This window comes from Phyllostomus discolor, chromosome 12 (assembly GCF_004126475.2).
Source record: "Phyllostomus discolor isolate MPI-MPIP mPhyDis1 chromosome 12, mPhyDis1.pri.v3, whole genome shotgun sequence".
Lineage (NCBI taxonomy): Eukaryota > Metazoa > Chordata > Mammalia > Chiroptera > Phyllostomidae > Phyllostomus > Phyllostomus discolor.
Window position 1 is genome coordinate 44,676,934 of NC_040914.2, and position 27,373 is coordinate 44,704,306.

The 27,373-nt window shown below is 61.2% G+C and overlaps 2 protein-coding genes across 2 annotated transcripts; one reads left to right on the top strand and one right to left on the bottom strand.

The window, feature by feature from the left end:
• The first annotated feature begins 4 nt into the window (after window positions 1-4).
• On the top strand, window positions 5-12,042 carry CTXND1 (cortexin domain containing 1). The gene is made up of 3 exons (XM_036013186.1): window positions 5-276; window positions 10,330-10,489; window positions 11,032-12,042. The coding sequence occupies exon 3, from the start codon at window positions 11,094-11,096 to the stop codon at window positions 11,271-11,273; it is 180 nt and encodes a 59-aa protein (XP_035869079.1). The 5' UTR covers window positions 5-276; window positions 10,330-10,489; window positions 11,032-11,093; the 3' UTR covers window positions 11,274-12,042.
• A 1,788-nt stretch (window positions 12,043-13,830) lies between these two features.
• Window positions 13,831-26,890, bottom strand: FAH (fumarylacetoacetate hydrolase). Its single transcript, XM_028502406.2, has 14 exons — window positions 26,707-26,890; window positions 24,926-25,036; window positions 23,995-24,116; window positions 23,467-23,516; window positions 22,933-23,023; window positions 21,412-21,509; window positions 21,253-21,305; window positions 19,973-20,072; window positions 19,149-19,279; window positions 17,602-17,677; window positions 16,923-16,969; window positions 16,235-16,336; window positions 15,471-15,588; window positions 13,831-14,036 (listed from the first exon to the last, which is right to left on the bottom strand). The coding sequence occupies exons 1-14, from the start codon at window positions 26,785-26,787 to the stop codon at window positions 13,957-13,959; spliced, it is 1,260 nt and encodes a 419-aa protein (XP_028358207.1). The 5' UTR covers window positions 26,788-26,890; the 3' UTR covers window positions 13,831-13,956.
• Window positions 26,891-27,373: the final 483 nt, after the last annotated feature.

Sequence of the window (27,373 nt, forward strand, 5' to 3'; positions counted from 1 at the left end):
TCTGTCTGGCCGGGGGTGAAGTTTCTCCTGCGTTTCCGCTTGAACGGCATCCAGCTGCCTCGCCTTTAAAATGCCAGGCCGGCCGCCGCTCCGCTCAGAACCCCCTCTCGGCGGCTGGTTCGGGCTCGCCCGCTCCGCCGGGGCGCTGACTCAGCCGCAGCCGGGCTGCCGCGCACACAGCCCGGCCTGGCAGCGCCCCCTGCGCCCCGCCGACCCCGGCCGGGAGGTGCCGCAGCCAGCCAGGGCCCCGACAGCGCACGGGACAGGCCTTTCCAGGTAAGGATGCGAGACTCGCCAGACGCCTGCGGGTTGGGGCGCAAGGATTGTCGCGGCGCGCAGTGGGTCCCGGGTGGCAGGCAGAGGGTCTGGTTTGCTCACTGAGGTGTAGCCGAAACCCCTCCTCGGGGGCGCGCGTCCGGCCGCCGGGGGCGAGGGAGGGCCGGCAGGTCGCAGCCGCCTTGAGCGGCTCGGACTGCAGTGGCCCGGGCTGTCCTGTCGGTGCGGGTCTCCACGCTGTGTTCAGGCACCAGCACGCTGCTGAGCCATCAGCTCCCCATCCAGGGATCCTAGGCCCCTCTGCCACGGAGGGGTTTGAGCAGTGTGAGTTGTCACCCAGTCCAAGTTAGACATTCTTCTTGTCAAGTTCCGTGCCTAAAATGTAGTTCCTTCTTGTGGCTGACAGTTAACACAGAACCAATTTCTCTCAGTGTAGCCGGTGAAGGTCACCATTGATGTAACTTCTGGGAAAAGTTCTGTTCATGGCAGCCTTTCGAAATGTCGGGTCTCAGCTGGATTTTGCTCTGATCTGGGACGAAAAGCCCAATACTCCTTTCAAACATTTCACCCTCCATCAGTGGAGAAGTGGAGAATGGCTCTGGGTGGTATTTCGGGGAATGTATTATAGAACTGAATTTCATTAGAGTCTGTGCTGCTGAAGGGGAAGTTAGGGGAGGGAACGACCACGGTGAAGCACCTTCTCGCGAGATGCCGGGTAAGGCTGCTGTGCCCCTGGAGGCCCCCCATCCTGAAGCCGCCTCTTGACCCAAACCATGACGACGTGATCTCCGGTCTTTGCAAACCTTTGCAAAGTGGGTTCCGGACACCATAAAGCCAGACATCCAAGGCTTTCGGTGTGATTTATAAATTGGATCTGGACCCGGGCCACATTTTCAGGGATGGCTCAGCATAAGCTGCACATCAGCGTGGAGGACAGACACCTCAGGAAGAAAACTGTGCAAGCAAACACTTACCTTTGGAAAACCGTTCTGAAACCAGTGACCTCACATTTATCCACAAGACAAAGCGTGGGCAGGCTGTTCGTTTACTCTGTGTGATCTCTGCCTTCATCTATTCCGGTTCCGAACGATTAATTTCCCCCATCACTTTTTCCAGTTGCATTTCTTATTTCTGAGCGACACGCAAGTAATGAATGCATGAAATTTAATGTGTTCTAAACTCAAATGAGTCTGGAAAATTATAGCCCATTTCTAGCCGTTACATATCTGAGATATAAATTTAAAATAAACAAGATTATGGTGGAATAAGGGTTTTTAAAAAATAGCATGAAGCTTAATTAGCCCCCCCAAAAAATAGTTCAGCTAGAAGCAGCTCAGTGACAGCTTGTAAGTTATGATTTAGACAACCCCATATCTTCTCAGTTTATTTCTTTGCTGAGTTCGTGGGAGAGGCAGCCATTCCGAATATACTGCTGTGCTAATCTTCGTCTGACAAATATTTACCCTCCCAGGCCATGCTATCACAGCTCAGACTCACAATGTGCAGCCCTAAGGTGGTTTTGCATACAGTATTATTGAAATTCGACACGATTTCCATGATTTAAGTGGAAAATGAAATGATATCAAGGAAAATGTCCTTAAATTATCCTGTCTGGCCAGAACAGAAAGAACAGTGCTTATAAAGTTGACACCGTTCCAAGACTCTGAGGTCAGTGCTTCTAAGAAGCTCTGATGGAGAGGAAGGCCACAGTGCACTGATTCTTGGCTTCCAAAGCCGTGGAAACGGTCCACGGCAGTGAATTTTTGTTTAAGATAACTGAGTTCATGTTAAGACATTAGGAGTGACACCGTTTCCAAACATTTGCGCTGTTTTGGGAGGAGCTATTCCTAACTCGCATCACAGCCTTCCTACAGTCGGAGAGCTGGCCAACGGGAACAGAGGCATTTCCCGACGACACAGGACGGACCCCAGGAGTCAGCTGTCCCGTGTCCAGGGCAGAGAAGGACCCCGGGGTTTACAGCCGGCAGGGTCAGCGTTTGGTCCTGGCTCTGGCCACCCAGGCGACCCGAATGAGCTGCCCTTTGGGGCTTCAGATCTCTCATTTGTGAAGCACTTACCGTATGCCAAGCATTTTATGTACCTACATAACTCCCAGAGTGGTGATTCTGGGCCCCATTCCCCTGATGAGGAGCACCTTGAACAACTCCCCCGTTAGTTCAGGGCGGGAGAGCTGGGGTACTGCAGACTGGCCCCGGGGGCTGCCCGGGGGAGCACACCCCGGCTCAGACCCAGAGCTCAAGCCGATCACCAGTTCCACCTGTGAGGGTGAGACCGAGTGACGTCATTCCCATCTGGGGCCTGGGGGTGGTCCCTCTGTGACTGGTCTCTCTGCAGTCGGTTGCTGCTTGGGAGCCGGGCCTCCTTCTGAGACTCAGGTTCCATGTTTATAAACCTGGGGGGAATTATTGCCTCCTCGGCTGGGCTGCTGTGGAAGTCACAGCTCATGACATACACGTGTGAGCACGCAGCAGGTGTTTCACAGAGTCCTCCTGCACCTGCCCCTCTGCAGTCTGCTCCTGGGTCTACCGGGGACAGATTTTCTTTGGGTATCCCAGGAGGGTGCCTGCTGTGCCGTCAGGGACAATGACGCTGCCGGCCGTCCAGGTGGGGCCCCTGGGAAACTTATTTCAGGGGACACACAGAGAAGTACCATGTCCTGGACAGGAGACATCAGGTGACGATGGCTTTGGCCTTGAGCCTCTCTCCTCCCATCCTGCCCACTCGCCGTCCCCATGACAGGCAGGAACGTGACCCTGGGGTCTCAGCGAATGACGGGCCTCAAAGCACACATTTCATGCTCAAGGATACAGATGATACTCTGTGTGTAAGGGAGTTTTTAACACTTTTAATTCTTTAATTACTTAGTTTTAATGTTTCTATTACTTTAAAATGTTATTCTACTCCGTACGATACCTTTGTTTTCACACAAAGTAGGGCAGCCCCCAAGCCACGCCACCCAGGGCTGCACTCGGCACCCTCAGAGGCATTTGTCCCTGGGAGGGAGGCCAGTCTCCCAGACGCCCGGGGACGCCAGGTGGCATTTCCTTCCTGTCCTTGGGGCGGCATGAGGGAAAGGAACCCCGCGTTCCCTCCAGAGATCACAGCAGGGTCAGAGAGATAAGGAACCGTGCCAGCTCTCCCACAACCAGGCCCATGGCGGACACCAGGGGTTGAAATACAATGTTCTTTCCACGGACATGAATTTTCATGCTCAGGTGGCTGTGACAAGTGGACCACAGGTGGCGGACATGATGACATCCGTTTGTCATCCAGCAGTTGGCACTGATGGCCAACAAGTGGCCTGGAGCTGTGTGGCCTTTCTCCTCACATCCAGCTCCCGCTGGCTGCACTGACTGCTCCTTGGCTCAGAGCAGCCCCCTGTGCCCGAGAGAACTCCAAATGGAGGGTGCACGTCTGCTGGGCCTCCCTCCCTTGCCCAGAGCAGACACGGCTAATCAATCAGGGCCTTCTTCCCCACAGAGCCCGAGTGAGGTCTCACTGTCCTTCTCAACAACTCCTGGTGTTGGCTCATGCAATGTCCTTTAGTTGGGTCCTGTAGGCAACAGGAAGACCTTGAGGAGTTTGAGCTGCAAGAGTAACGGGATGCCCTCCTCTCCTCAGGCCCCTCCTCCAAGTCCTAGGTCTCAGAGCAGCAAGACCCCATGCCTGGGAACAGCCGTAAGTCTGAGGTCCCTGGAGGGCACGGAGGGACTTGCCATCTGAACCTCCGTCAATAGCAGAACCGCTCAGTTTCCCAGATCAGTCACCCCTGGCTTGGAAACAGTCAGATCCTGTCTCTTAACAATTCATTGTTTGGGAGGGGTGCTCTTCTTCCTGGGACCCACAGAGGGACAAGTGCACGTCCTGGACTCCACGGCCAGGGCCAGGGCTCGGTCAGCACTGAGCACGCGGCAGAACTGTTCGGTGGCGGTCAGAGCATGCGTCCTCCTTCCCTGCACCCCAGTGAAAACACTAGCAATGTACGCATCCTGTCTGCAGGAGAGAGAGAGGCACTGCAGACTGAGCTCTGAAACTCCTGCCTCTCCCGGGCGGCCCCCTCCCCGTGCGAGCAGAGATGACTGTTAACCCGTGCACACGCCCAGGGAGGTCTAACTAACGTTCCTAGCATTCCTCTTCTTGTTCAGCAGTTTCTCCGATGTCTGAGAATACCCCTCAGAAAGGTCATGGGCATCTATGTTAGCGTGGGGGGCAGGGGGTTGCCCTGTTTAGAGGGTCACACCACTGTCTGCAATTGATGTCCCCTGTACTGCTCTGCTCACCACCCACCCAGTGCCGCCACGCCCAGCTCAGAGGAGGGTCCCCGACTGTGAGACCGGGGAGGGGACCCTGCAACCAGACAAACGCCACCCCTCTTCTCAGAGGCACCTTGGACAGAGGTGGTGGGGGTGAGGGACAATTTAGGGAAAAGGCTTCCTGCACGTGGAATGTGGCCTGGACGGGGGACAGTGCAGGGGGCGATCCGGGAATCGCACCTCACAAATTGCAGAGCCCTGGGCGCACGAGGGCCTCTGGCTGTCAGAGTCCCCTGACCTGCCTCTAGATCTCACGCGCCACCATGGGACTAGTTTTCCTGAGGGTCACACGGGGAGATGAACGCTGACCTCCTACCTTTTAGGAGGAGCCGACAGAGGAGAATACACGCGGTTAACTCACACCGAGCTCGTCGCACAGCAGGCCTGCAGACGTGTGCGTGCACTCCGAATCAGACAGCAAAAACATGCCTCACGTGGCATGGAGCAGAGCAATCCTCCGAGAATCACAGGGAACGCGCACTGTGCCACGCAGGCTCTGAGGCCCAGCCCCACACCCCTGACCCAAGGCCTTCTGGCTCAGAGCTGGTGACACACATCTATCTCTAAGCCACTCTGAAAGGGATGAGGGGGCGCCGGGACCCCCAGTCTACAGTGTGAGAATCACTGACCTTGCTCAGGAAATTAGGCTCGAATTAAACTCCGAATCTCTCAACATCTGCAGTTCATTCGCCCTATAATTGCGTCGTCAGCAGAAGTCACGGCTCAGTCGGCTGTCAGCACTGCCTGGGGCCAAAGCTCGACACTGCCCCAATCTTCAGCGCACGGCCCCGGGGTCACAGAGGGGCGGCCCGCAGAGGGATCTGTGCTCCCACATCTGACACGAGTGCGTCTTCTAACGACGACCCTTTGACCACAAAAATCCGAAACTGCTCCAGTTTCAACTCGCATATCAGAAAGATTATTTCTGTCCACCCCAGATCTGTGACGATACTTTTCTCGCCTTTTTATAGAATGACTTTGGAGCAGCGATGCGCTTCTTTGAAGGGCAAAGGCTTTCATACCTGAATAGCTGTTACTAAGACTTCGGTTCAGAACAAGAAACATTTAACATCTAGTTCTCAATATACTTGTTCTGGGGAAAAAATTTTTTTTTCTGGTTGTTCCAGTTATAGGTTGATGTACTTTGTGGAGGTTTCGGGGGAATACTGAAGAATGTAAAAGAAGGAACTAATGAGTCCCTAGGATCCCAGGTGCATAATATCATTTTCATCGTTCCTCCAGCACGTTCGGCGTCTACATCTCTCTCTGGTGCTGTTCATCTGCCTGCTTACGTAATTGGAATCTGTGAGCACGATGCCCAATAAACGGATCACGAACACGAGGCAGTGGGGTTCAGTGGCGACAGGCGGGAGGGACGTGCGAACACATCTTAGAGAGTGAGTTTGGTGAGGGCTCTGAGCCATCTGAGTAGCAGGCAGGTGGATTTCAGGGACAGGGCCTCAGGGTGGTTTTAAAATATGTGCCAAACTCTTTGATAGTCACGGCCTTGAGTGGTGGAGTCCATGTCCCCTGCCCTTGAACCCGGTGGGCCTTTGTGGCTGCCTCAATGTCTAAAATGAGGCAGAAGTGACATTTTGTGACTTCCATGTCTGTGTTAAGAAAGGCCACGTGGTCCTTGCTGGTCTCTCTTGGGACATTGGCTGTGACCCTTGGGCCGACATGTCAGCGATCGGCAGAGCCTGTCCCAGCCCCAGCTGCATGAATGTTCCCAGCTTGGCCACCAAGCCTGTGGGTGAAGGAACCTTCCGGAGGACTCAGGCCCACTCATCAGCTGATTATAACTGCATGTCAGAACTCCTAGCAAGAGATACCATGCAGCCGAGCCCAGTTAACCCAGATTTGTAAGCAAAACAAATGACTGTTATTTGTTTTATGAACAAATAACCAGAATTGCTTCTTCATTCTTTGAGGTCAACACACAGTTGGCCCAGCAGCATGCCTGGTGGACAGGTGGGCATCATAGCCTGGGACGTCCAAGGCCTGAGGCCCCCAGCGGCCCGGCCACGCGTCCTCGCCTGTACAGGGCGGAACAGCGGCACCGGTGTGTGGGCCGTCATCTCTGCGGGGGACAGTTCTCAGTCCTTTATCGATGTCACCCCTCTGACCCTCCGACTCCATGGTCCTGGTGCTCCAAACGTCACCCCCGTCTTACCCACGAGGACACTGGACCCAGAGAGGGTAAATCACTCGCCCAAGGCACCTTACCAGTAAATGGGGTTGGGCTGAGATTCAAAGCCCAAGGACTGGCTCCGGGCCCTCCTCCTGCCCCTGCATGCTGTCCCTCTCCGTGGAGGCGGCTGGAAAGCAGATGATAGCGTAGTGGGGGTAAGTGCCTGACGGCACCAGGGCTGACCTTGCCCTTGTCTGCGGGAAAGATCCCGGACCAGCAGCATCAGCATCACCAGGAAACCAATTAGCAACGCAATTCCTAGTCACTGTGTCACCTTTGCTCGGATGGCAGAGGGCGGTGTCTGGGTCTGACTCATCCTTGCAGCCAGCACTGTGCACTGCCACTGGGTCCTCGCCGGCCAGGCCCCCTGCAGCCACCTTCGCTGCACAGACCCAGGGGAGAGCTTGCCCAGGCTGATGCCTCACTTCTCCTGGAACGAGGCCTCTGAATGTGCTGCACGTCCTCCTGGGAGAATTCGGTCCCCCTTGCTGGCCTGAGGGGCAGGCCACTACGAGCCCAGCCCCCAAGGCTGCCCCTGAGTGAGGATCTCTTTATCCAGACTGAAAGGATGTTTGTTGCCTCTGTTGACTTTGACACATCCTGCACCAGTATCCCCCACTGTCCCGAGCTCGGGGCTTTGCACATAAATTCCTGGGCCTCATCTGTTCGTTTCAGTCCTGCGTGCTGGGCTCAGGGGGGAGACAGCATCAGCAGAGCCTGAGCAGGACGGCTGCGTTCAGCAGAAAACAGGCAGACACTTTCAAGGACTCTACTCGGAGAAGGGTAATTAATAACATCACATTGGATGGATCTTCCCACGCCCACGCTCTTGGCCACGAGGCTGTGAAACCCAGCCAGGTGCTGAGGGACGGTGTCTGTGCAGAAGACGGGGGACAGCAGGGTGGCGGAGCTGGGCCCACAGCGATACCCTCCAATGGGCCCAACTCCTGACTCCAGATGGCCTGGGGCATCTCTCCTCATCTCCTTGCAGCTCTGCCCCCAGGGGCGTCCGCAAAGCGCCTTCCGATCGAGTGTAACACTCTTCCGTATTTACCGCTGCGTCTGAGCCGCCAGCTGGGGAGCCGGGTGTCACCGCCCCACGACCAGGGGGAGGAGCTGGTGACTGGTGGGCAAGCCCAGTGGGAGACGGCCAGGTCCACACGCTCTGCCTCGTCTCGCTGGCTCTCGGTGGCATATTATTTACCCTTGCAGGACAAGGACAGAGATGCTTTTACTCCCTGCATTTTGCAAGGAAGGAGGGACGATGATGGCACCACAGAGTGTGGACTCTCTTCACATGTTGCTGCCCATCTCACCCCAGAGGACCGCTCTGGCCTCTCGTCCAAAACATTTGCTGCTGCTGCTGTCGGAAACAGCCGGTGAAGACTCTGCCCTTACGGGGTCCCACCCACCACACTCACCCGAGGTTGGCCACCCACACCTCCCCAGTAGGGCTGCCGGGCCTGGTTCAAGGCACAGCCCCTGGTGACGGGAGGCGAAGGGCCTTCCCTGGGTGGTACAGTGTCTCGGCACCATTGGAGTGGTGTGACTCCCACCACACCTTGGAGAACTCTGGCTCTGCATTTACCAGGCGTACGACAGTCCCCAGCAGCCAGGCCACCTAGGAGGCCCTGGAGGCTCCCGAGCGCAGGCCCTGCTGGCTGTGCTGACGGACATCTGTTCCGCATGGCGGGTGGGCAAGGGCACTCGGCACAGCCTCCTTCCGGAGTGAAGAGGGGGCGGCGGAAAGGGCTCGGCGTGCTGGCAGACGGGGGCTGCGGTGCGCGTGGTCACAGGTGACACCTCCTGCAAGCCCAAGGCTCCCAACCCGCCCGTGTGACAAAGGCTGCATGTCCTAGCTCACGGCCTCTTCCACTGGCGTCTGCCGCACACTCAGACAAGCGTGCCGGTCGGCCCGGACACAACATCACTCACCCGGATCGGCGCCCCCGATCCTGGAGCAGGGTCACCCCCAGCGACTCGAGACCCTGGCAGATGGACCCTGCCAGGGCCCTGTGCAGCCTCGGTGCGGGAGGACGGTGCAATTGTGTTGGGGACCGCCGGGCTGGCCGCTGGGGACATTAGCCCCCCAGCTCCCAGGGCACGGCAGCTGTGTTCCCCCCCGGGGGTCACGGCCTCGCTTGCACACGGAGCTGGATGGGGACTCGTGCTCCGAGCGTTCAGGGCGGCAGGCACGCGCCATCTGGAGGGCAGGGAGGCGCATCTGTTCTCCGAGCGCCTGTTCTTGGCGTTCGCTCCAGCCGGAAGGAGCTGGAAAACACTGAGTCTTCCTCCTCTGCGGTCTGTCGCCAGGTTAGAGGCCCTGACCCTGGCCCCACCGTGACAGGGGAGGGCCACCAGGCCGTCTCTCTGGGTCTGACCTCTGCAGTCTGCACGGGGCACCCCTGTTCACTCGAGGCTCCCTCAGGCTTGGGATTTCAGAGTCAGGGTTTGAGAGGCCAGACGGAGTCTTGCTGTGAACCTCAGCAGCACGAAACTGCTGCCCATTCATCCTTCCCCGAGAGCCACGTGGAACCCGTGCCACGGGCCCTGAGACACAGGCCCGGCTGGGGTCAGACACGGGGCTCGCTCCAAGGTCGGCTGTGCCCTTGCTCTGGGACTCTGAGAGGGCCTCTGCTCCCCACTGCATTCTAGTCTCTTCGTCTATGACATGGCACGAGGGGGTCGCTGACCAGGTCAGTGATTCTGTATTTTTTATCTTCACCTGATGATATATTTATTGATCTTAGAGAGAGAGGAAGAGGGAAGGAGAGACAGACAGACATGAGTGTGAGGGAGAAACGCTGATGGGTCGCCTTTTGTATGCGCCCTGACCGGAACCGAACCCCCAACATTTGGTGTGCGGGAGACACTCCAGCCAGCTAAGCCGTACTGGCCGGGGCTAAAAACTTTTTTCACTTACAGTTGACACTTCATATTATTTGATACTAGTTCCAGGTGTGCAGCACGGTGGTTAGACAATTGTATATTTTACAGAGTGACCCCCCCCCCCGATGTTTCCAGGACCCACCTGGCACCACACGCGGTCACTACAACATTACCGACTACATCTCTCTGCTCTGCTTCACATCCCTGTGGCGCTTCTGTAACTACCGATCGGTGCTTCGCAACCCCTTCCCCTTTCTCACCCCGTCCCCCAGCGCCCTGCCCAGCAACTGTGGAGTCTGCATTTTGCAAGATGGAGAGAGTCCCAGAGGCGGCTGGGGCGGGGGGGGGGGGGGGGGGGGCTGCACATGGTGGATGTGCTTCATTCCACTGACCTGCACACTTTGTTAGCAGTACTCAGGATGGCGAATTTTGTTATTCACGTCTTACCATAATTTGTCTAAAGTTACGATGTTTAAAAGAGAGAAGAAAAAGAAAAAGCAGCCTTAGAATCAAGCGTGGTGGCCACCCCCGTGGTGCCTGGGGAGGAGCCGCACAGGCCAGTCCCTCCTGCCAGCCCGGGTCACGTCTGGGGCGGGGCACCTCGGGAAGTAACTGGCCTCGTGTCCTGCTGTGTTTCAGCCACGCCAGCGCCACTGCCTGCTCTCCACGGGAAGGTCACTGCTCTCACTGGCTCCCGGCTGTGATGTCTCGCCACCCCCTCTTCCTCTGGCAGCAGCCCCACCCAGGGGGCCGGCCCACCCTGGGGCCCTTATGAAGAGGTGACCACTCCGACCAGCAGGTGAGTGCCCTCCAGGGACAGGTGAGGAGGGAGGCAAGGTCTGAAGAGGGGACAGCATGGTCCCCTGTGGTGTCAGGTGTGCCAGGACCTGCCAGCCAGAAGCCCCACACCCCAAAACACAGGCCTGTGTCCTCCTGCAGCTGCGGAAGGGGTGGGGGAGACGCATCCGCGCTGCTCCCGCCAGAGATGGGGGAGGCCTGCAGAGGCCTGTGGTTTGGGGTGTGGGGCCGTGGGTAAGCCACATCCCCTTTCTGGGCCTCGATTTTCGTGTTTATAAAACCGTAGTATCCATAGCTGCCTGACTGGCCTCCAGGGCTGCCCTGAGGATCAGATGACTAAGTGGAGGCGGAGTGCAACGTACAGCTAAGCGCTCCAGGAATTCAAGGCTGGCGGCGGTGCGGAGGGGTCAGGGGCAGTGGCGGCGGCGGGGGCAGCAAGCTGCCACTTCCGGGGCACAGACAGATAAAGAGGGAGTTGGCGCCCTGCCCCCCACCCGGGGCAAGTGGGCACCACCCTCCCTGCCACGGCTCGGCGCTCTGCAGGGGCGGAAGATGGTACCAGCCAGCCTGGAGCCGCAGGAGGAGCCTGCAGCCGCCGCCCTGCGATGGAGGAGCCCACGCCCGAGCCCGTCTACGTGGATGTGGACAAAGGGCTGACCCTGGCCTGCTTCGTCTTCCTCTGCCTCTTCCTCGTCGTCATGATCATCCGCTGCGCCAAGGTCATCATGGACCCTTACAGCGCCATCCCCACCTCCACCTGGGAGGAGCAGCACCTGGACGACTGAGGCGCGGGGGGGCGGGGGCGGGCTGCCCCGATGCACCCCGGCGTCCCCACAGACACGGGGGGTGGACCTGGCCCCCAGGGGTGGGAAGAGTCACTGTAGCCTTGCCTGCTCTCACACGAGCGCCAGGGGGACACACTTGGGGTGCTGTGGGGGGTCCAGCCGCGGCCCGTTGGGAGTCACGTGGGCGGTCGCCTTCCCTGGCTCCAGCGCAGACGCCCCTCCAACACACCACAGTGGTCTCGCTTGGAGGGGACCTTCTGCCCCGGAGATGCGGAGTAGCGCGTGCACCGGCCCGGGGGCTCCCGGCTCCGATGTCCCTCCTCCCCCGACCCCAAGCGCCACCCAGCGCGCCGTCGCGGAAGGAGATGGAGGTGTCTCCTCGGAAAACCCAATGAAGGCGCCGGGGCTGCTTGCCAGCCGTATTTTTTTAAACTAAAACAGAGAGGGGTATATTTTTCCTGCTGCAGGTGAAATGTGCATTTTAGAAATTTGGGAAAATACAAAAAAAAAAAAAAGAAGGAAAGGGAGGAAATAACACTTATAATCTCCCCTCCCAGAAGCCGCCACTTTGAAATATTCTCCCGGCCTTTTTTTTAACACGTATTTTTAAAATAGATTCGCACGGCATGCATGGCGTCGCCCCACCCCAGCCACAGCATGAAGACACCCCCCTCCCTCAGACGCCCTCGCACCCCACCCGGTGAGGGGCTGCGGAGAGTCCCGGCAGGTGGCAAGGTCGCAGTTTAATAATCATGTCCTTTGGTCAAACCTTTCGTTCTTTGGTACTTTTTCCCTCACACAGTTATCTGACGTAGTCACAGCCTCCGAGTGCACAGTCCATGATGTGAATGACCACGGCCGCCCGGGAGGCCTGGGATCTAGTCCCCTCGGCCGCTCCAAGGCTGTGTGACCGTGAGCAAGTCACTGCGCCTCTCGGGGCCGTGGTCCCCTCGTTCCACAAAGGGGAGGGGAAGCCTGGCACCTTTTCTTTCCCCTCGTGCAAGGGCGTCGTGGGAGTGAAAGGACAGGACGGGGGTTCTTTGCGTGAAATGAGCGGTAGTTGCGGGAGGAAGCAAGGGCCAGGCTGTTGGTAGTGAGTCTCCCCGGGCCTCCCCCCTCCCTCTTCTTTCCAGCCCCTCCCCGCCCGCCACCCCGTCACCTACATCCGTGGCCCTGCGGCAGGAGCGGTGGAGCTGAGCCCACGAACCCAGCCCGAGGCCCCAGTCCCTCTGCTCCCTGGCTGTGCAGCCCCAAACAACTCAGCCTCTCCGAGCCCCAGTGTGCTCATTGGAGAAACGGGGGAAGGATGTCTCCCTCCCACGGTCACTGTGGGGACGAGATGACAGAACACAGGCGAACCCGGGTGCCCCTCCTTGATGCCACTGCCCCAGGAGAGAGGCCGGAGTCTGGGCTGGGGGGAACCAAGGTTCCAGGTGCCCCCCTGCCTCGCCCCCGCACAGACCAGGCACCCCGGTTCTCCTCGCCTTCCCAGGGCCGATTCCGACAGATGGAACCCCCAGCCAGGACCCCTGCTCACAGCCACGCTCGGGCAACCTGTCCCAGCGCCGGCCTCAAGGGGCATGATAGCTGTTGCTTTACGCAACTGTCACCGTCACCAGTCTTTGCACACCCGCTGCAGAGCGAAATGAGGCCACCCGAATGCCCCCTCCTTGGAAAGTGCTCAGCCCACCCCCCCACCAAGGCAGGGCCCTGCCCACTAGAGAGACCTGTGGTGGAGAAGAAGCTCAAGGCTCCCTTGCCAGCCCCCGTGTCCCCGAAATGGGTCCTACTCTGACAGGCCACCTGGGGAAAAAACCAGTTTCCAAAGCACCATTGCCGCCAGGGATGGGGAGTAACCCAGGACTGAGGGGAGTGAGGGGCCGTCACCATCCTTTCCTTGGGGAGGGACACAGTGGTTCCAGAATCCAACAGGGGTTGCCAGGCCACCGGCAGAGGGATGCAGCCACCCCCACACCATGGCCAAGCAGGGAAGGGGTGAGAAGACACTGCGGCTCTTCCCTCTGCGTCCCTTGCTCTGCCTGTGCCCCCACTGCCCCACCCCAAACCGAAGCTGGAGGGCGTGCCCCTGGGTGGTGCTGTCCACAGGGGCCACCCTCCAGGACACAGCGGGGGGCAGGAAGGACGGACCGCGGGAGGGTAACCTGCTCTGGGCCCCGGCTGTCCCTGCCACCAGGTCTCAGGGCACCGCTCCCTCCCTGGTCTGCGGCCCACCGTCCACCCACAGATTCTGGACGTGCGGTGCCCAGAGCCCCACGAGCCGCGTCTGTAAACTGATCCCTCCCGTGCGCACACACACCCCAGTGGTTCTGCTTCTCTGAGAACCCCGACCCGGGTGCCGTTCTCTCCCCACTTCCGGGGAAAACGCGAGGCCTGGGGTGTCGGGGCGGAAAACTGCGCAGAGACCCTCGGCCTCTCCAGGGGAAACAGGTTAGTGGGTGTCTCCCAAGGCAGCGAGCGGCACACACCTGGACCCACCGGGTCGGTCGGACACAGGAGTGGGTGGCCGCCGAGTCGCCTGCTACGACGAGGCAGGGCGCTGAGTGTGGGCACAGGGCACAGCGGCTTTATTTATTATTGGAGGAAGGGCCAGCCCACGGAGGGGCCCCAGCCCCCTGGGGTGGGGTGGGGGTCCAGCCCTTTGCTTCGGGCACCAGACAGAAGCTCACGCTGGCGAGAGGGAGGGCAGCACTTTTCCGGCACACTGGCCGAAGCCGACGCGGTAACCGTCCCCCTGGCAGTGTCCTGGAACAGAGGGGGACGGGGTCAGCACAAAGCCCCTGGGATCCCCGGGGCCAAGGCCCAGGCCGCCGCCCCTCACACGGTGGGGCCCGCCACAGGGGGGCGCCGTCAGAAGGACAGACGGGCGTGTCAGGCAGAAGACCACCCTCTAGAAGCTTGTCGGAGCCGCAGGAGCACCTGCGGTGGAACCCCAGTCCTGCCCCCCAAGTCACGGACCCTCAGAAACAGCCCAAGGATGTTCCACAGCTTTCCATGTGGCCTCGGGTTCAAACCCCAGGTCTGCGAATCAGCCTGAAGCAAGATGCCCGGGCTCAGAGCCTGGCTTCTCCGCCTACTGGTTCCGTGACCTGCGTCCCCTCTGAAACTCAGTCTCCTCATCTGGGAAATGGGTGTAATGATAGTAAGCACAGCCCAGGACTGGCGCAAAGGTGACGTGAACACACAGAAAGTTCTGAGAACGGCGACTGAGCAGCGAACACCAGCCACTGGGACAGCCATAAGCTGGGTGAGGGGGGCAACTAGCTGCAACTCCGAGCTCAGTGCCCGCACCTGCGAGCAGGAGTTGCAGTCCCGATTGCCCGATGGCGTGCGAGAGTTTGGTGCAACAGCCCCGTGAAACCCCCGGCGTGATCTCTCCCGCAGAGCGGGTGTGCAGCCAGTGTTAGTGTCCGTCATCGGATCCCATTTCAGCCAGAGTGAGGGAAAGGCAGGGAGGAGGAAGGGGAGGAGGAGGCGTCCCTGTCCTCAGGGAGGGACGGGAGTTAGAGGAGAAGCGCCTGCAAGGTGCTGAGAGCGCGGCGTGGGGGATGCAGGGGACGGGGCGGGGGGGGGGGGTAGGCGTCCCCCAGGGAAGGCGGACAAGAGGGCGTGCTGGGCAGAGTGGGCAGCCCTGAGAGGCAGCGGCGGGGGCGGGAGAGGCACGTGCAGCATGCGCGGTCGTGCGGGGGTCCCCGGAGCAGCCAGGTCACGGCGTTGACGCCTCATCTGTGCTTCCGGCCCAGGAGGGACGGCGACACCACCCCTCCCGCTGCCTGAGTGCAGGCGGCGGCCATGTCCTCTCTCCTGCCCTCTCTGTCCTGGGAAAGGGCAGAGCTGGCCGCCAGCTCCCTGCTTCCGTGGGCACGGCAGACGCCCAGACCCAGGGTCCCTGTCCTGCCAGGCCCAGGACGACGGGAACCTGGCATTATTCTGCCGTTCTGCTGAGGGAGAAGGAGAAGGGGGACAGAGCGGGGCCTCCAAGGTCCTTCTGCTCTGGGGAGAGTCGGATTAAAAGCCCGCGGTGGCCACGCTGGGGCACAGGGCAGAGCGAGGAGACAGAGCCCAGGCATGCCGCAGGGGGGCCAAGCAAGGCAGACGGCCGCGGAGCTGGCGTGGCGGCGGCACGTGCAGGCGAGGAGACGCAGCCGAGGAGACGCGGCCATGGCTGGCCGTCCTCACCTGTGATGACGACTTCATCCCCGTCCAGCAGGAACTTCCGGGTCTGTCCGTTCCCCAGCTCAATGGCCTTCGTCCCCCTCCACGACAGCTCCAACATGGAGCCGAAGCTTTCTGGGTCCTTTACAAGGGGGCAGGGAAGAAGGTGTCACGTGGACCTGCCTCTTGGTAAGCCTGTCGGCTCCGGCGTGGCCAGGGCTCAGCAAGGCCTGGGAGCCCCAGGCAGGGGTGGTAGGCCCTGCGTCACCCCAGGGACCCGGCCGTGGTGGAACCCGATGGGAAGGGCCTCCAGGCTTGCACCCTGCCCCTGCCGGCTTTGCTCGGGGCTCAGGGAGGGCCAGAGCCCTGCCCACTGGAAACAAGAGGCCGGACCGTGAGGAAGACACTGGCACACGCACCATCTCTGGGGTTCGGAGACTCTCCCCTGGGCTGAGAGAGGCACGGGGGGAGGGGAGGGGAGGGGAGAGGCCACAGCAGCAGGCCCCTCATCCTGGGAGGATCCAGCCACACACTCTGCTGTTTCCCGCCTCTCCCCCCCGCAGACAGACAAGCCTCCCATTCCCACGCCCTCTCTTCGGCTGAGCTTGGAAAGGGAGCCCCGTCTGCACCCAGACACGGAGGAAGCTGAGTAGGATGGAGGTGTCGAACACACCACCTGGGGCTGGAATCCCTCCTCAGGGTGAGCTGGGGGCCCCTCCCCCCTGCAGCTGTGCGGGGAGCAGGGGAGCTCTCGCTACATGGCTGGCCCAGGGCATCGAGCCACTCACCGGCCCGCTGATGGTTCCGGACGCCAGGAGGTCCCCGGGCCGCAGGTTGCAGCCGTTGACGGAGTGGTGAGCGAGCTGCTGCAGCATTGTCCAGTGCATGTGCTGCGGGCGAGGGGCGCGGTGGAGCCGGGCTCCTGCACACACAGCCCGCACGGCGGCCCCCCGCACCCACCCTCCCCACTCCCATTCCGAAAGGACAGCTGTCCTCATACGGGGTCGCCCAGGGGCCGTCCCTGCTCAGTGCCAGCCCTGCCCCACCTCATCCGAGAAACACCCCAGGAGCGGCCGGCCTCTGCTCGGAGCCTCGGCGTCCAGCCCGCTCCTCTGTCCATGGTTACGCTCGGCCCTGTGAGCGCCGCGGGCCCAGCAGAGGCTTCTGGAGGGCAGAGGCCTCACGGACAACCTGCAGCCCTGGGCCTTGCACCGAAGGGGTGTGGGCGGGGTCCGGCTGTAGGGGGCGGGGCCAGGACCCGAGCCACCAGCAGAGGCTCCGCCCCTGCCTCCGCTTCTCAGTGCCCCCCCCCCCCCCCCCCACCCCCCGCGCTTCTTAGATTTGCCACCCCTGGGGCCGTGGGGCTCGCAGGAGACCCACATCATTTCCCCAGATGGATGCCACCCCCCTGATCCTGCCAGGAAGAGGCCCCCTCCCCTCCCTCCCACGAGCAGCCTGCCCAGCTTCCAAGCTTACCTTAAAGTTGGACTTGCATATGGTAGCTGCCTGGCTCATTCCTTCTCCTGTCGGAAAGACAAGCAACAGGGACAAAGAGACTCAGCCCTTACTCAGGAAGGAAGAAGACCACCTTTAGCCCACCCTTGTGGGCTAAGCTTCCCATGGTCCGACACGGTTTTGCTGAAAGAGCCCAAAGAACGGTAAGCCCGCAGGCTACTGGAGCCGGGGGACCTCCAGGGAGACGCTGTGGTCCAGCAACAGAACAGACACGTACCCCAGATGCCACCACCACCTTCCCCGCCGCCCCAGGACCCGTGTATCCTCAGAATCCTTCTTAACACAACGCCCCTGGCAGCCACGAGTCAACTGGCGCCAGTGCACAGGGCGAATCCCACTGCCACACCCCCAGGAGCCCTTTGCACAGCTCGGGCCACGTGTCCCCACGTGTCCAGTGACGGGCATGGTGCCCCTTCACAGTTTACGTCGACGGTGTTTGTTAAACACCCACCACACGGCACGGGGACCCAGAGTCCCTTCCCCTCCTCCTCCCTTCACAAGAACCCCCGTGTGTCTAAGGGTGCAGCAGGCGACAGTCCCCCCCCGTCCCCCGCCCAGCTCAAGAGCCATCCAGGCAGTGGCACTTGGGCACCTGTGCCCACTGAGCCCCAGGACACAGCCCCCAGCCCTGCGGCAGTACCTTTCAGGGTGACAGAGAGGTGGATGTCGAACGTGTAGGGCTGGTCGTGGCGCAGGTACGGCAGGGGCTTGGGGTCCTGCGAAGGCAGAGCACAGCACGGAGGGTCACTGGCAGGGCCCCCCCTCCCACCACCCCAGAGAGGACCTCAGGCAGAAGGGGCCGCACTCCAGGGACCCAGCACCACGTCCCCGGACAGTGAGAGGCGAGAGGGTGGTCTGGGTGTCAGGAAACAGAGCCTCGGGAGGGGCGTCGGCAGACCACAGGTGTAGGGGTCACATCGGAGACGTCCCAGAAAGGCAGCAGTGGAGCTCTGGGGACCGCGGGCGGGGGGGCGGGGTGAAGGCCACGGGTGGGAGACAGAGCAAGGCCCGTGGCAGAGAGGGGTGGCGGAGGCCGGTGCGGCTGACAGAGGCTCAACGGCCCCGACAAACGCGGGACTCGACAAGGAGGCAGCTTTGACGGCTGAGCCCGAAAGCTGCCCTTAGGCCCAGAGCAACGGTTTCCCAGGGTGCCGTGCTGGAGTCCAAAGCGGCGTGTGACACACATAACCAGTGTGGGTGGGCTTCGATGGTGACGTGTTTCTTTCTACGATTAACTGGGTGTCCAGGGACGCCGCCAGCAGGGGTACAACGCTCCCGCCCTGAACACGTGACTTGGGTTTTGAAAGCGGAGCTGCTCTGAAGAAGAGCGTTCAGGAGCGGGAAGAGGTGTGAAGACTGTGCGCAGGTGCTGCCTGGGGAGGGCGGGCGCAGAGGGGGGGAGAACGCAGGGTGTGCTGTGCACGCACAGAGGGGCGAGCCTGGAGGGGACGTGGGTGGGGCCCAGACTATGCCGGGGTGCAGGAGCACAGAGGGAGGTGGGGGTGGGGGCTCGGGGAGGCGGGGAGGACGGAGTGGCATGGCCGCATCGCAGGGCTCTAGAGACACGGGAGAACCGGGACAGGTCACGTGCCAGAAGCCCAGCAGGGGGGTGTCTAGGAAAAGTAGGGGCTGCCGGGCACCCACCCCGAGGAAGAAGGCATAGCCATGGCATTGGCCTGAGGGTCACCGGGCACTTGGTGAGGCCTCTGGAGGTGATGGGGGCAGGGGGCCATGGTTAGACTGCGACAGGCGGAGGAGTGAAGGGTGGGAAGGGGAGGCGAGGCCGGAACCCATGTCTGGACTCCGGCACCAGGGCCTGTGGTTGCCCAGCTCCAAGCTGCGCTCCACCATGTGGGCTCCAGGGGAGCCATTGTGCAGAAAACCACCTGACACTCCCCACCCCCCACAGACAACCCCGCAGGGGGGGGAGGTTGCACAATGCTGAGGCACTGGCAGGACCTCTTCCCCTGCCAGCCAGCCGGCTCCCCTGGCCTCAGGGGGTTCTTAGGCTTACACCACTTGTGCGATTTCCCAAGAACTGTGCAGGGGGCCAGGCGAGCACAAGGCAGCAGAGGCCCCGCACGGGCACGCTGGCGGCCCAGAGCTTCCCTCCTAACAGGTGGGCGAGCCGCCACAGAGCAGGAGGGCCGGGCCGTGGAGCTTCCTGCAGAGGCTGCCCGCGCTCACCTGCTCCAGGTTGGGCACCACGAAGGGCATGAGGGCATCCATGGGCACCACCCACGGAGAGATGGTGGTTCCGAAACTCTTCCCCAGGAACGGCCCGAGGGGGATGTACTCCCACTTCTGGATGTCTCGTGCTATGGGGGAAGGAAGGGCCGAGCAGGGCTCACTCGGGCTGACCGGCGCCTGACCTCCAGGACGCCGCCTCCCCTTGACCACACAGCACAGACTCCCAGCAGATCCTGCCCCGCCCCACGGTGCTCTGGCCCCCACCAGGCCGTCTCAGAACCAAGGGCCAGCAGCACCGAATGCCAAGGACAGAGGTCCTCTGAGGCCACTGAGCCAAGTCACGGTAAACAGGATGGCCAAAGGGCAGGCAGGCAGGCTCTTCCCCCTGAAGGGGCGGCAGGCTCCTCGCACGGGGAGGAGGAGGAGCTCACCCCTGGGCTCAGTTAGGCAACACCTTCCTCCTGTGTGTGGCGCAGGCGTGGAGACAGGCTCGGAGACGGGGCTGCTGGGTATGAGACCCCAGCTCAGCAACTGCCTGCGCCCCAGCGCCTCCCCTGTAAGTGGGAATGACGACACTGCTGGGGCCCGCCCCCACACGGCGCTCACACCCGGGAGCTCTGACGTCAGCCATGCCCCGGTTTGGCTACGGCAGCACCGGGGCTCCGGGCCGGGAAGTCCGATCGGGGCCCAAGCCCTCGCTCCCAGGCACACCCGACCCTGGGCTTCCGTGGGAGTGTCCTGAGAAACACCGGGTCTCCTCCTGGAGCGGACCCTGCCCACCGACCGACCTCAGCCCCGGCTGCCGGGCACCCCACACTCACCGCTCCAGTCGTTCATGAGGACCATCCCAAAAATGTGCTCGTGGGCCTTGGAAACGGGGATCGGCTCCCCAAACTTGTTCCCAGGGCCAATGAAGAACGCCTGCCAAACGGAAGGGCTGATTAGAGTCCGGGGCTCTCCTGGCGCCCCAGGTTGCATGCTCGGAGGGCGAAGGTCAGACATCTCCAAACCAGAGCCCGAGACCAGGACGGCCCGGGGGACCCTGGCAAGACACCGAAGGCACAGTGTGTCTAGGTCGGGGGCTGCACATGGGTGGGCCGACGGCCGCCCCGGGGAAGTGGTGAGCGCCAGCCCTCGACCTCTGCACAGCCCCAGGACGGCCCCTGCCCACCAAGCACAGCGGCCCCGCAGCACGCCCCAGCCTCTCGGCTCCGTCCCTGCCACCCCACACACCTCTGCGTGGCAGGGGCTGACCGACCCATGAAGCTCGTGGCGAATGAGAGTACGGGGGTTTGTGTTCCTGAACAACCGAAGGGCTGCCTCCAGACCACAGCCAAGAGCTGACGGGGCGCCCCCGCCCCCCAGTCCATCACCCCCCACCCAGCCTTGGGAGAAAGACACGGCCAGTACTGGGACAATGACTGTCGACAGCACGGAACCGGCTACGACATTTGCAAAACCGGAGTCACAGTTTTGTTTGCTCTGTGACAGTGGCCGAACCTTGCAAATGTTCCATCAGGGTGAAAAAGACCTCACCCAAGGACACCAGCTCAGAGCGAATCTCACCATCTCCCAGAGCAGATCACCTGCACACCCCCCGCCCCCCTCTGCCTCTTCCCCACCTGCCCGTCCGCTCCCCGATGTGAGCGGCCCTGCTGACGCGCCTGCCTGCAGAATCCTCTGTTCGCCCAGAGGAGCCCCTGCCCCCAACCCGGGCTCTGCACCCTGCTGCCTGGGTCCGGGCCAGGACACCTGCTCTGGGGTCCACCTGGCACTGTCACCGCGGCAGCAGGAAGCAGAGGGCCCGGGGGACCGCTGGTCAGTGCCCACACATGTCCTTCCTCCGGACTGGGCAGGACTGCACAGACGAGACAGCTCCAACCAACCCAGATGCCCACAGCTGCAGCTCTGAGGGGGTCCCACATCCCTTCTCCTCTGCCTGCTGTGCGTGGACACCCGGAGCTTCCCTGGGTCTCAGCTACACCTGAGGTGCTGCTGTGAATGGCGCCCCGCCATCGGTCCGCCTACACTCGCCCATCACCATCCAGCATGCTGCTGTCACGGTTGTACACAGCCGACGACGCACCGAGGCCCCGCTTACCATTTCCAGCTCAAAGTCCAGGAGTTTGCAGGGACCGTACACGGGAGGCTTAGCTGCAATAACGGCAGAGCGAGAGGCTGCTGTGAGTGGCAGGCCGGGGCGCTCCCGGCGTGGGGACGCAGAGCCACGAGGCCGGGGCCTGGACGCCGGGGCACTTACAGTCATCGGGCCTCATCTGCCCCAGGGGCCTTCGGATCGGGGTGCCCGACACCACGACGGAAGAGGCGCGGCCGTGATAGCCCACCGGCAAGTGCAGCCTGGCGGAGGAAGGCGAGAGCACAGGGCGTCAGTGCTCCGGCGTGGCGCAGGAGACGTTTCAAGATTCTTAAAAATTAAGGACGAGAAATGAGTCAACGTGTACACACGGCCCACAGACCAAAACGTACGTCCACGCGTCCATCCGTAGGCACGTGGACACAAAAACTTGCTCCTCACGCACAACAGGATATCGCTCAGCATTAAACGGGAAGGAACTTCCGACACCTGCCTCGACACGGACGGACCCTGAGCACGTTGTGTGAAGGGAACCGAGGGGTCGCTGTCCTGTGGACAATGTTTCTCGTATCTTCTTCAGTAAATGTCTCTCTTTTTCATAGGGCGTGGCTGGATACTTTCTGGACATACCCCATATATTACCTCTATAACCTGTATACCTTAAATGAGCAAGGCCCAGCCGTGGGCTGCCTTGTACCACGCACCCCGATAAGGGTCTAATCCTGCAGCAGGAAATGGGCTGTGGTGGCCCATCAGCCTGGAGCCTGCCCACACATGGCCAGAGACCCGAGTATCTGCCCACCAGCAGCCCTAGCTTGTCTTGCAACCTTGGCCTTTCTGCTTCACCTCTCTGCTCTCTCTCCCCTTCCTCTCTTCTTCAACCAGGTTCACACAGACACATCCCCCCCACACCTGGGGCAGCCCACCTGAAACGCGCACCGAAAGAGGGGTGAGCCTCTGCCCACCGCAGCTGCTGCGTGTGCTGAGGGCCCCTGGCTGGGGGTGGGCACGTGCCACTGTGTCTGAATAACTGTTGCCTCCGGAGGGACAACATGGGACGAAGAGGTGAGGATCTTAACTGGGGCAGTGGCCTCAGTCTGGGCATGAAGGACACAGCTTCTGGCCTATTGGCCCTCAGGTGGGTCAACCCTTGTCTGAGCCTGTTTTCCCGCCTGTGAAATGGGCTAACAATGGTCATGGCCTTGGCGACCCCAGGGAACTACTGGGAGGGCTAATACAAGAATGTGGCTCCCACTTTGAATGGACCACACTTGGAGATGCACAGCACGGGGCACCTGCGAGGATCCTCATTCATCACAGAGTTGTCATTGGAAGAACGCTGGGGTCTGGGACTTGCTGACAGAGCAATAGCATGTTGCTTACAAATGAGTGATTCTGGAAAGATCTTAGTGACTCAGGGGATTTCATTCCACCGCCCTCCCCCCACCCCCCCGCCTGTTCTCTAGATGAAAGAGCCTCAGAGGTTGTCCCAGGGTCCCAGCAGGTCCAGGGTGGAGCTGAGGGACCAGGGACGGAGGCCATTGTTTGCAGATGCACCATAGTCATCGCTGTTTGTCACTGAACTGATACCCTGAACCTGGAGGCACCGGGCAGCTCCTGAGGCAGCACGCGGCTGCAAGTGGGAAGACAGACTTTGCGCTTATCAGAGTCTGGCCTGGGACGTACCAATTGGGCATCAGCGCGTTCTCCTTGCCCCTGAACATGATCCCGACGTTTGTGGCGTGCTGCCGAGAAGAGTAGAAGTCTGTGTAGTCACCTGCAGAAGGAAGTCCCAGAAGAGTCCATCAGAGACCCAGACACCTCAGGACAGAGAAGGGGCAGTTCAAGCACCAGGACAAGAGGAACAAGGTGGAGGAAGCAAGAGAACAAACTTCCTCTGTATCCCGTTCTGTGAGGTGGCAGGCGGGGGGCGCTGTTGAGCACACACCCACCACATTCACACAGCCCCAGAGCTCAGCAGAAAATGTACACAAATTAGTCTCACCAAGTTAAAAAAATTAATTTCAGAACTACAGAATTATTTCAGAACTCCCAACTGAGACACAAATAATAAACAAGAGCTCTGGCCTTCAGCATGGCCTGAGTCAGTGGTGGGGAGGGGTAGCAGCCCCAGCGACCCTCCCCACCAGGAAGCATGGCCCAGCCACCTTGACCCACTAGGCCATTGCGCGTGTGTCCGAGTAGTGAGACTGGACTCACCTATGGCAGCTGGAAGGTGCATCGTGGCAGAAGCCTGGGAGACGAAGGCACTGCAACAGAACCAGGGGCTTCGGGGTCAAGCACGTGGTGCAGTACGGTCCCTACTCTGGTGGCCCTCCCGCAGACTCAGCCCACACCACCTCCAGGGAGCGTCTCCAGACTGGCCTGGGCCAGAGCCCGGCCGAAGTGGCCACACCAGGGAGGGTCTCCACCCACTGAAGCTGAGATGCCCCTTCTCTGGGTCTGTGGTTCCACTCTAAGAAATGAGCCAAATTGCTCCTACTTTGCGAACTAGACAAGAACATGGATGATGCTGATGAGGAGGGAAGTGGGCCAGTGGCAAAGGGGTAATAATTTGCCACTGGCCCACTTCTCTGAGCGGGGTGGTCCACCCTGAGCCCTCCTACCTACATGTAGCCTGGGCAGGGGCCGCATGCAGCCAAGGCAACGCCGTGGTGACTCAGAATGGCCCTGACTACCACACTGTCCTCTTCTCTCCCCGCCCACCAGTGTCCACGTGCCCCTCACCGCTTCCGAAGCTCTGTGTCATCTCGGAGCCGAGCTTGACTGGCCGACAGCAGATTCTGCAGGAAAGCTCTCGCCTCCTTCCAGGCGGCCTGACCCAGGCCCATGAAGCTGTTGAGAGTTGGCTAAATAGGGAGAAGGAAGGTCACACACAGGGAAGTGCTGGGCGGGGCCTGTCCTGTCCACAGGGGAGGCTGGCCTTCCTTCCAGGGCCCTGCCACGCGCCTCCAGGCCATTGACATTCCCAGGACTTTCACTCTCAGCTCTGTCATCTGGTCATCAAGCTGGGGAAAGGTGTCACCTTTCCTGATGGGACTCAGCCACTCATGGGCTTGCACACAACCAGCAATGGCTGGGCGCTGCCATCTGGATGCTGCTAGTGCAGCTTGGCCCGGCCGGCAGTTAAAGGCATCTGTCCAATCGAGGCACGCTCCAGTCTGTAGGTTATCGAAGACTGTGCACACCCCCTTCACATGAGTTAATAAGAGGTTTCTCCGCCAGGGAGGCATGGCAGAAACAGCACTTGTGGATTCTGGAGCCTGGAGTTACACACCCAGATCCAACCCTTGTGGCCATGTGACCAGGGAGAGTCGTGTGTTGTTTCAGATGACTTCCTCACCCATTGAATGAGGATCCCAATTCTTATGCCAGAGGGGTGCTGTGGGAACTGGGTGAGAGTGGTGTGTAAAACTCCCAGCTCATAGGAGGCGCTCAATAAGTACCACTCTCCTTCTCTGACCTACAAGATGGGAAGATGCACATCACAGCACCTGGCCATCTACAGGGAAGTGAACTCTCATGCTTCTCACAGGTATATGCGCTGCAGGCGGACAACACAGAGGGCATTGGGGCCAGCTGTCCCTTCCTCCCAGGCCCTAGCTACAGGCCTGCAGGGCCACCAAGACCCAGGACAAGCCATGTCACCATGTCCTACCTGATCAAAGACATCCTGGTGTTTGGAGAGGACAGGCCCAGTGAAAAGGTGCTTAATGACACTGAGGTCCAAGATCTGGTCGCCAATGGCCACACCAATCCTCGGTCTCGGCTGGGAGGAAGACGGCAAGGTGGTTAGCACAGGACAAAGCCTCAGCCGGGCTCGGCCTGATCACCCAAAGAGTCTGTGTCCTAAAGAGCCCTCGGGTGCCCCTGTAGATAGATGGGCTTCTATGGAGAGAGAGAGAGAGACAGGAACTGGGTCCTCCACACAAAGCCCCAGCTCCCCGTGCCTCCCACGGGCTGAGCTGCTGCCGGCAGCGATAGCTTCAGACGAGGCCTGAAGACGCTGGGCCTCCTGGAACGCCAGAGCGGCTGCGTCCCTACCCCAGCTCTCTGCCATGGGCACCGGGAAGGGGCTGTCTCTCCCGGCCGTGCCCTGCGGCTGCCCCTGCACATTCTCACAGGGAAAACAGCAGGGGGAGGGGCCCACGAGCTACACTCCCAGGGGCATTCATTCCAGAGTCCTGCGGGGAGACCAGGGCCGAGCTCCCCACCTGCCTCTTCGCCCACGTTCCTGTCTCATCGACCTGTAGTTCCACGAACAGTGAGAGCCGGACGGCCGCCCGAGGACAAAGTTTCAGCGAGCGAGTGCCCAGGGCAGTCCTGCCAGCCCCGGGGGTGGACTGCAGGGTTAATCCTATTAACCACGTCAATAGGATTAGCCACACGATTAACAGGTTAATCCGCTTCCTATTGTATGTTCTTCCCTCGCAGAGAGGGAGACGGAGTGTTAGCCTTGGGTGCACCCTTGCGACATCTGGTTGTGAAACGCCCAGTTGACTCTTCTGGACGGAGGCACCGGCACTGGCTGCCCGGTGGCCCCTGCACCCTTGGGGTCAACGGTCACCGTGGGGAACGGGGACCCTCTGTCCAGAATGGGGGGCTGACTGTCAGCAGTGAGTGTCCTGCGGCCGGTTCTCCCCGAGCACCGTGGGGTGCCAGAGGAGTCTGGGGGTTCTCCAGTTCGTGTGCAAAGTTGGGAGCAGACACCTCAGCAAGATTACCACCCGCGGATAAACCCCCCGGGGGTGTGTCTCGCCCCCATTTGTCAGCAAGTCCCTCCCTCACAGACGTCCTTCTGTTCGGCCGGGGGCACTGGCCTCTCCTCCCTTAACAAAGTGACGACAGCCACCACGAGGTCTATGCCACGTGAAGAAGTCTAAATTATGCCCCTTTTGGGGGGGTCAGATCGGTAAAAAGCATGTATGTTTGTGGAGTGCCGCGGGAGTTCAGTCACTAGTTGGCGTGTCCTGCCGCGGACAGGCTGAAAGTCGCGGACGTGCACTAAGAGAAGATTCAGTCCCGCCCCCCCCCCCCCCCGCGCCCCGAAGGGCTCCTGCGGACCACCGGAGGGCGGAGACCCCGCCGCGGGGGGCCCCCGGCCCTGGGGCTCCGAGCCGCCGACAGCGCGGGCCGCCGGGGTTCCGGGCCGCGGTGGCTCGAGGGGAGGGGGTCGCAGGGCCCGGGCCGGCCCAGGGCCCAGGACTCCCCTCGGCGCCTAGTCCGCACCGAACCTGCAGGCGACTCCAGAGCGCGCGCCCCGCTGCTCAGGAGCCCGGCGGCCCGCGGCCTCCCCCAGCGCCGTCCCTCCCGCCCCCGCGGCCCGCGGCTCCTCAAGCGGTGACCCCGGTTCCTCCGGACGGCCAGCGGGCACGGGGTAGAGCGGAGGGGAGAGGGGGCCCGCGGGAGGGGACGCCGGCCTGCCCACCCGCGGCTCACGTTGCCTGTGGTGGAGAAGACGCCGTAGGGCAGGTTGTGAATGGGGAAGTCGGAGCTCTCGGCCACCGGGATGAACGACATGCTGGCGGGCTGGGGGGGTGTTCGGGCTCCGCGGCTCGGGGAGGAGGCCAGTCAGGGGCGAGCGCTCCAGCGGAACCGGCTCTCGGCGCAGCCTCCCTGACTGACGGACAGGCCTCCGCGGGCCACGCCTCCTGCTCCGGCCCCGCCCCGACCACGCCCCTCAGCCCGCCCAGCTCCTCGAGCCCCGCCCCGAGCCCCGCCCCCTTTGAGCCCCGCCCTCCGAGACTACCGCCTTTCCCTGTCTCTACGGGCCCTGACGCAGGGGCTCTCCTTGCGCGTGCAGCTGTCAACACCCAGCAAACGCCGGGCACAGAAGAGGTGCTCCATCAATGGTGAGGTGGAACACTGCCCACTGTAACACCGAGGGCGATCCAGCTCTGGGCGAGGGTCCCCACTCCATGCCACACCAGAACTCCCACCCAGTACCCACAGGCTAATGAAAACTCCCTGGCTGGCGTAGCTCAGTGGATGGAGCGCGGGCTGCGAACCAGTGTCGCAGGTTCAATTCCCAGTCAAGGTACATGCCTGGATTGCAGGCCATGACCCCCAGCAACGGCACATTGATGTTTCTCTCTCTCTCTCTCCC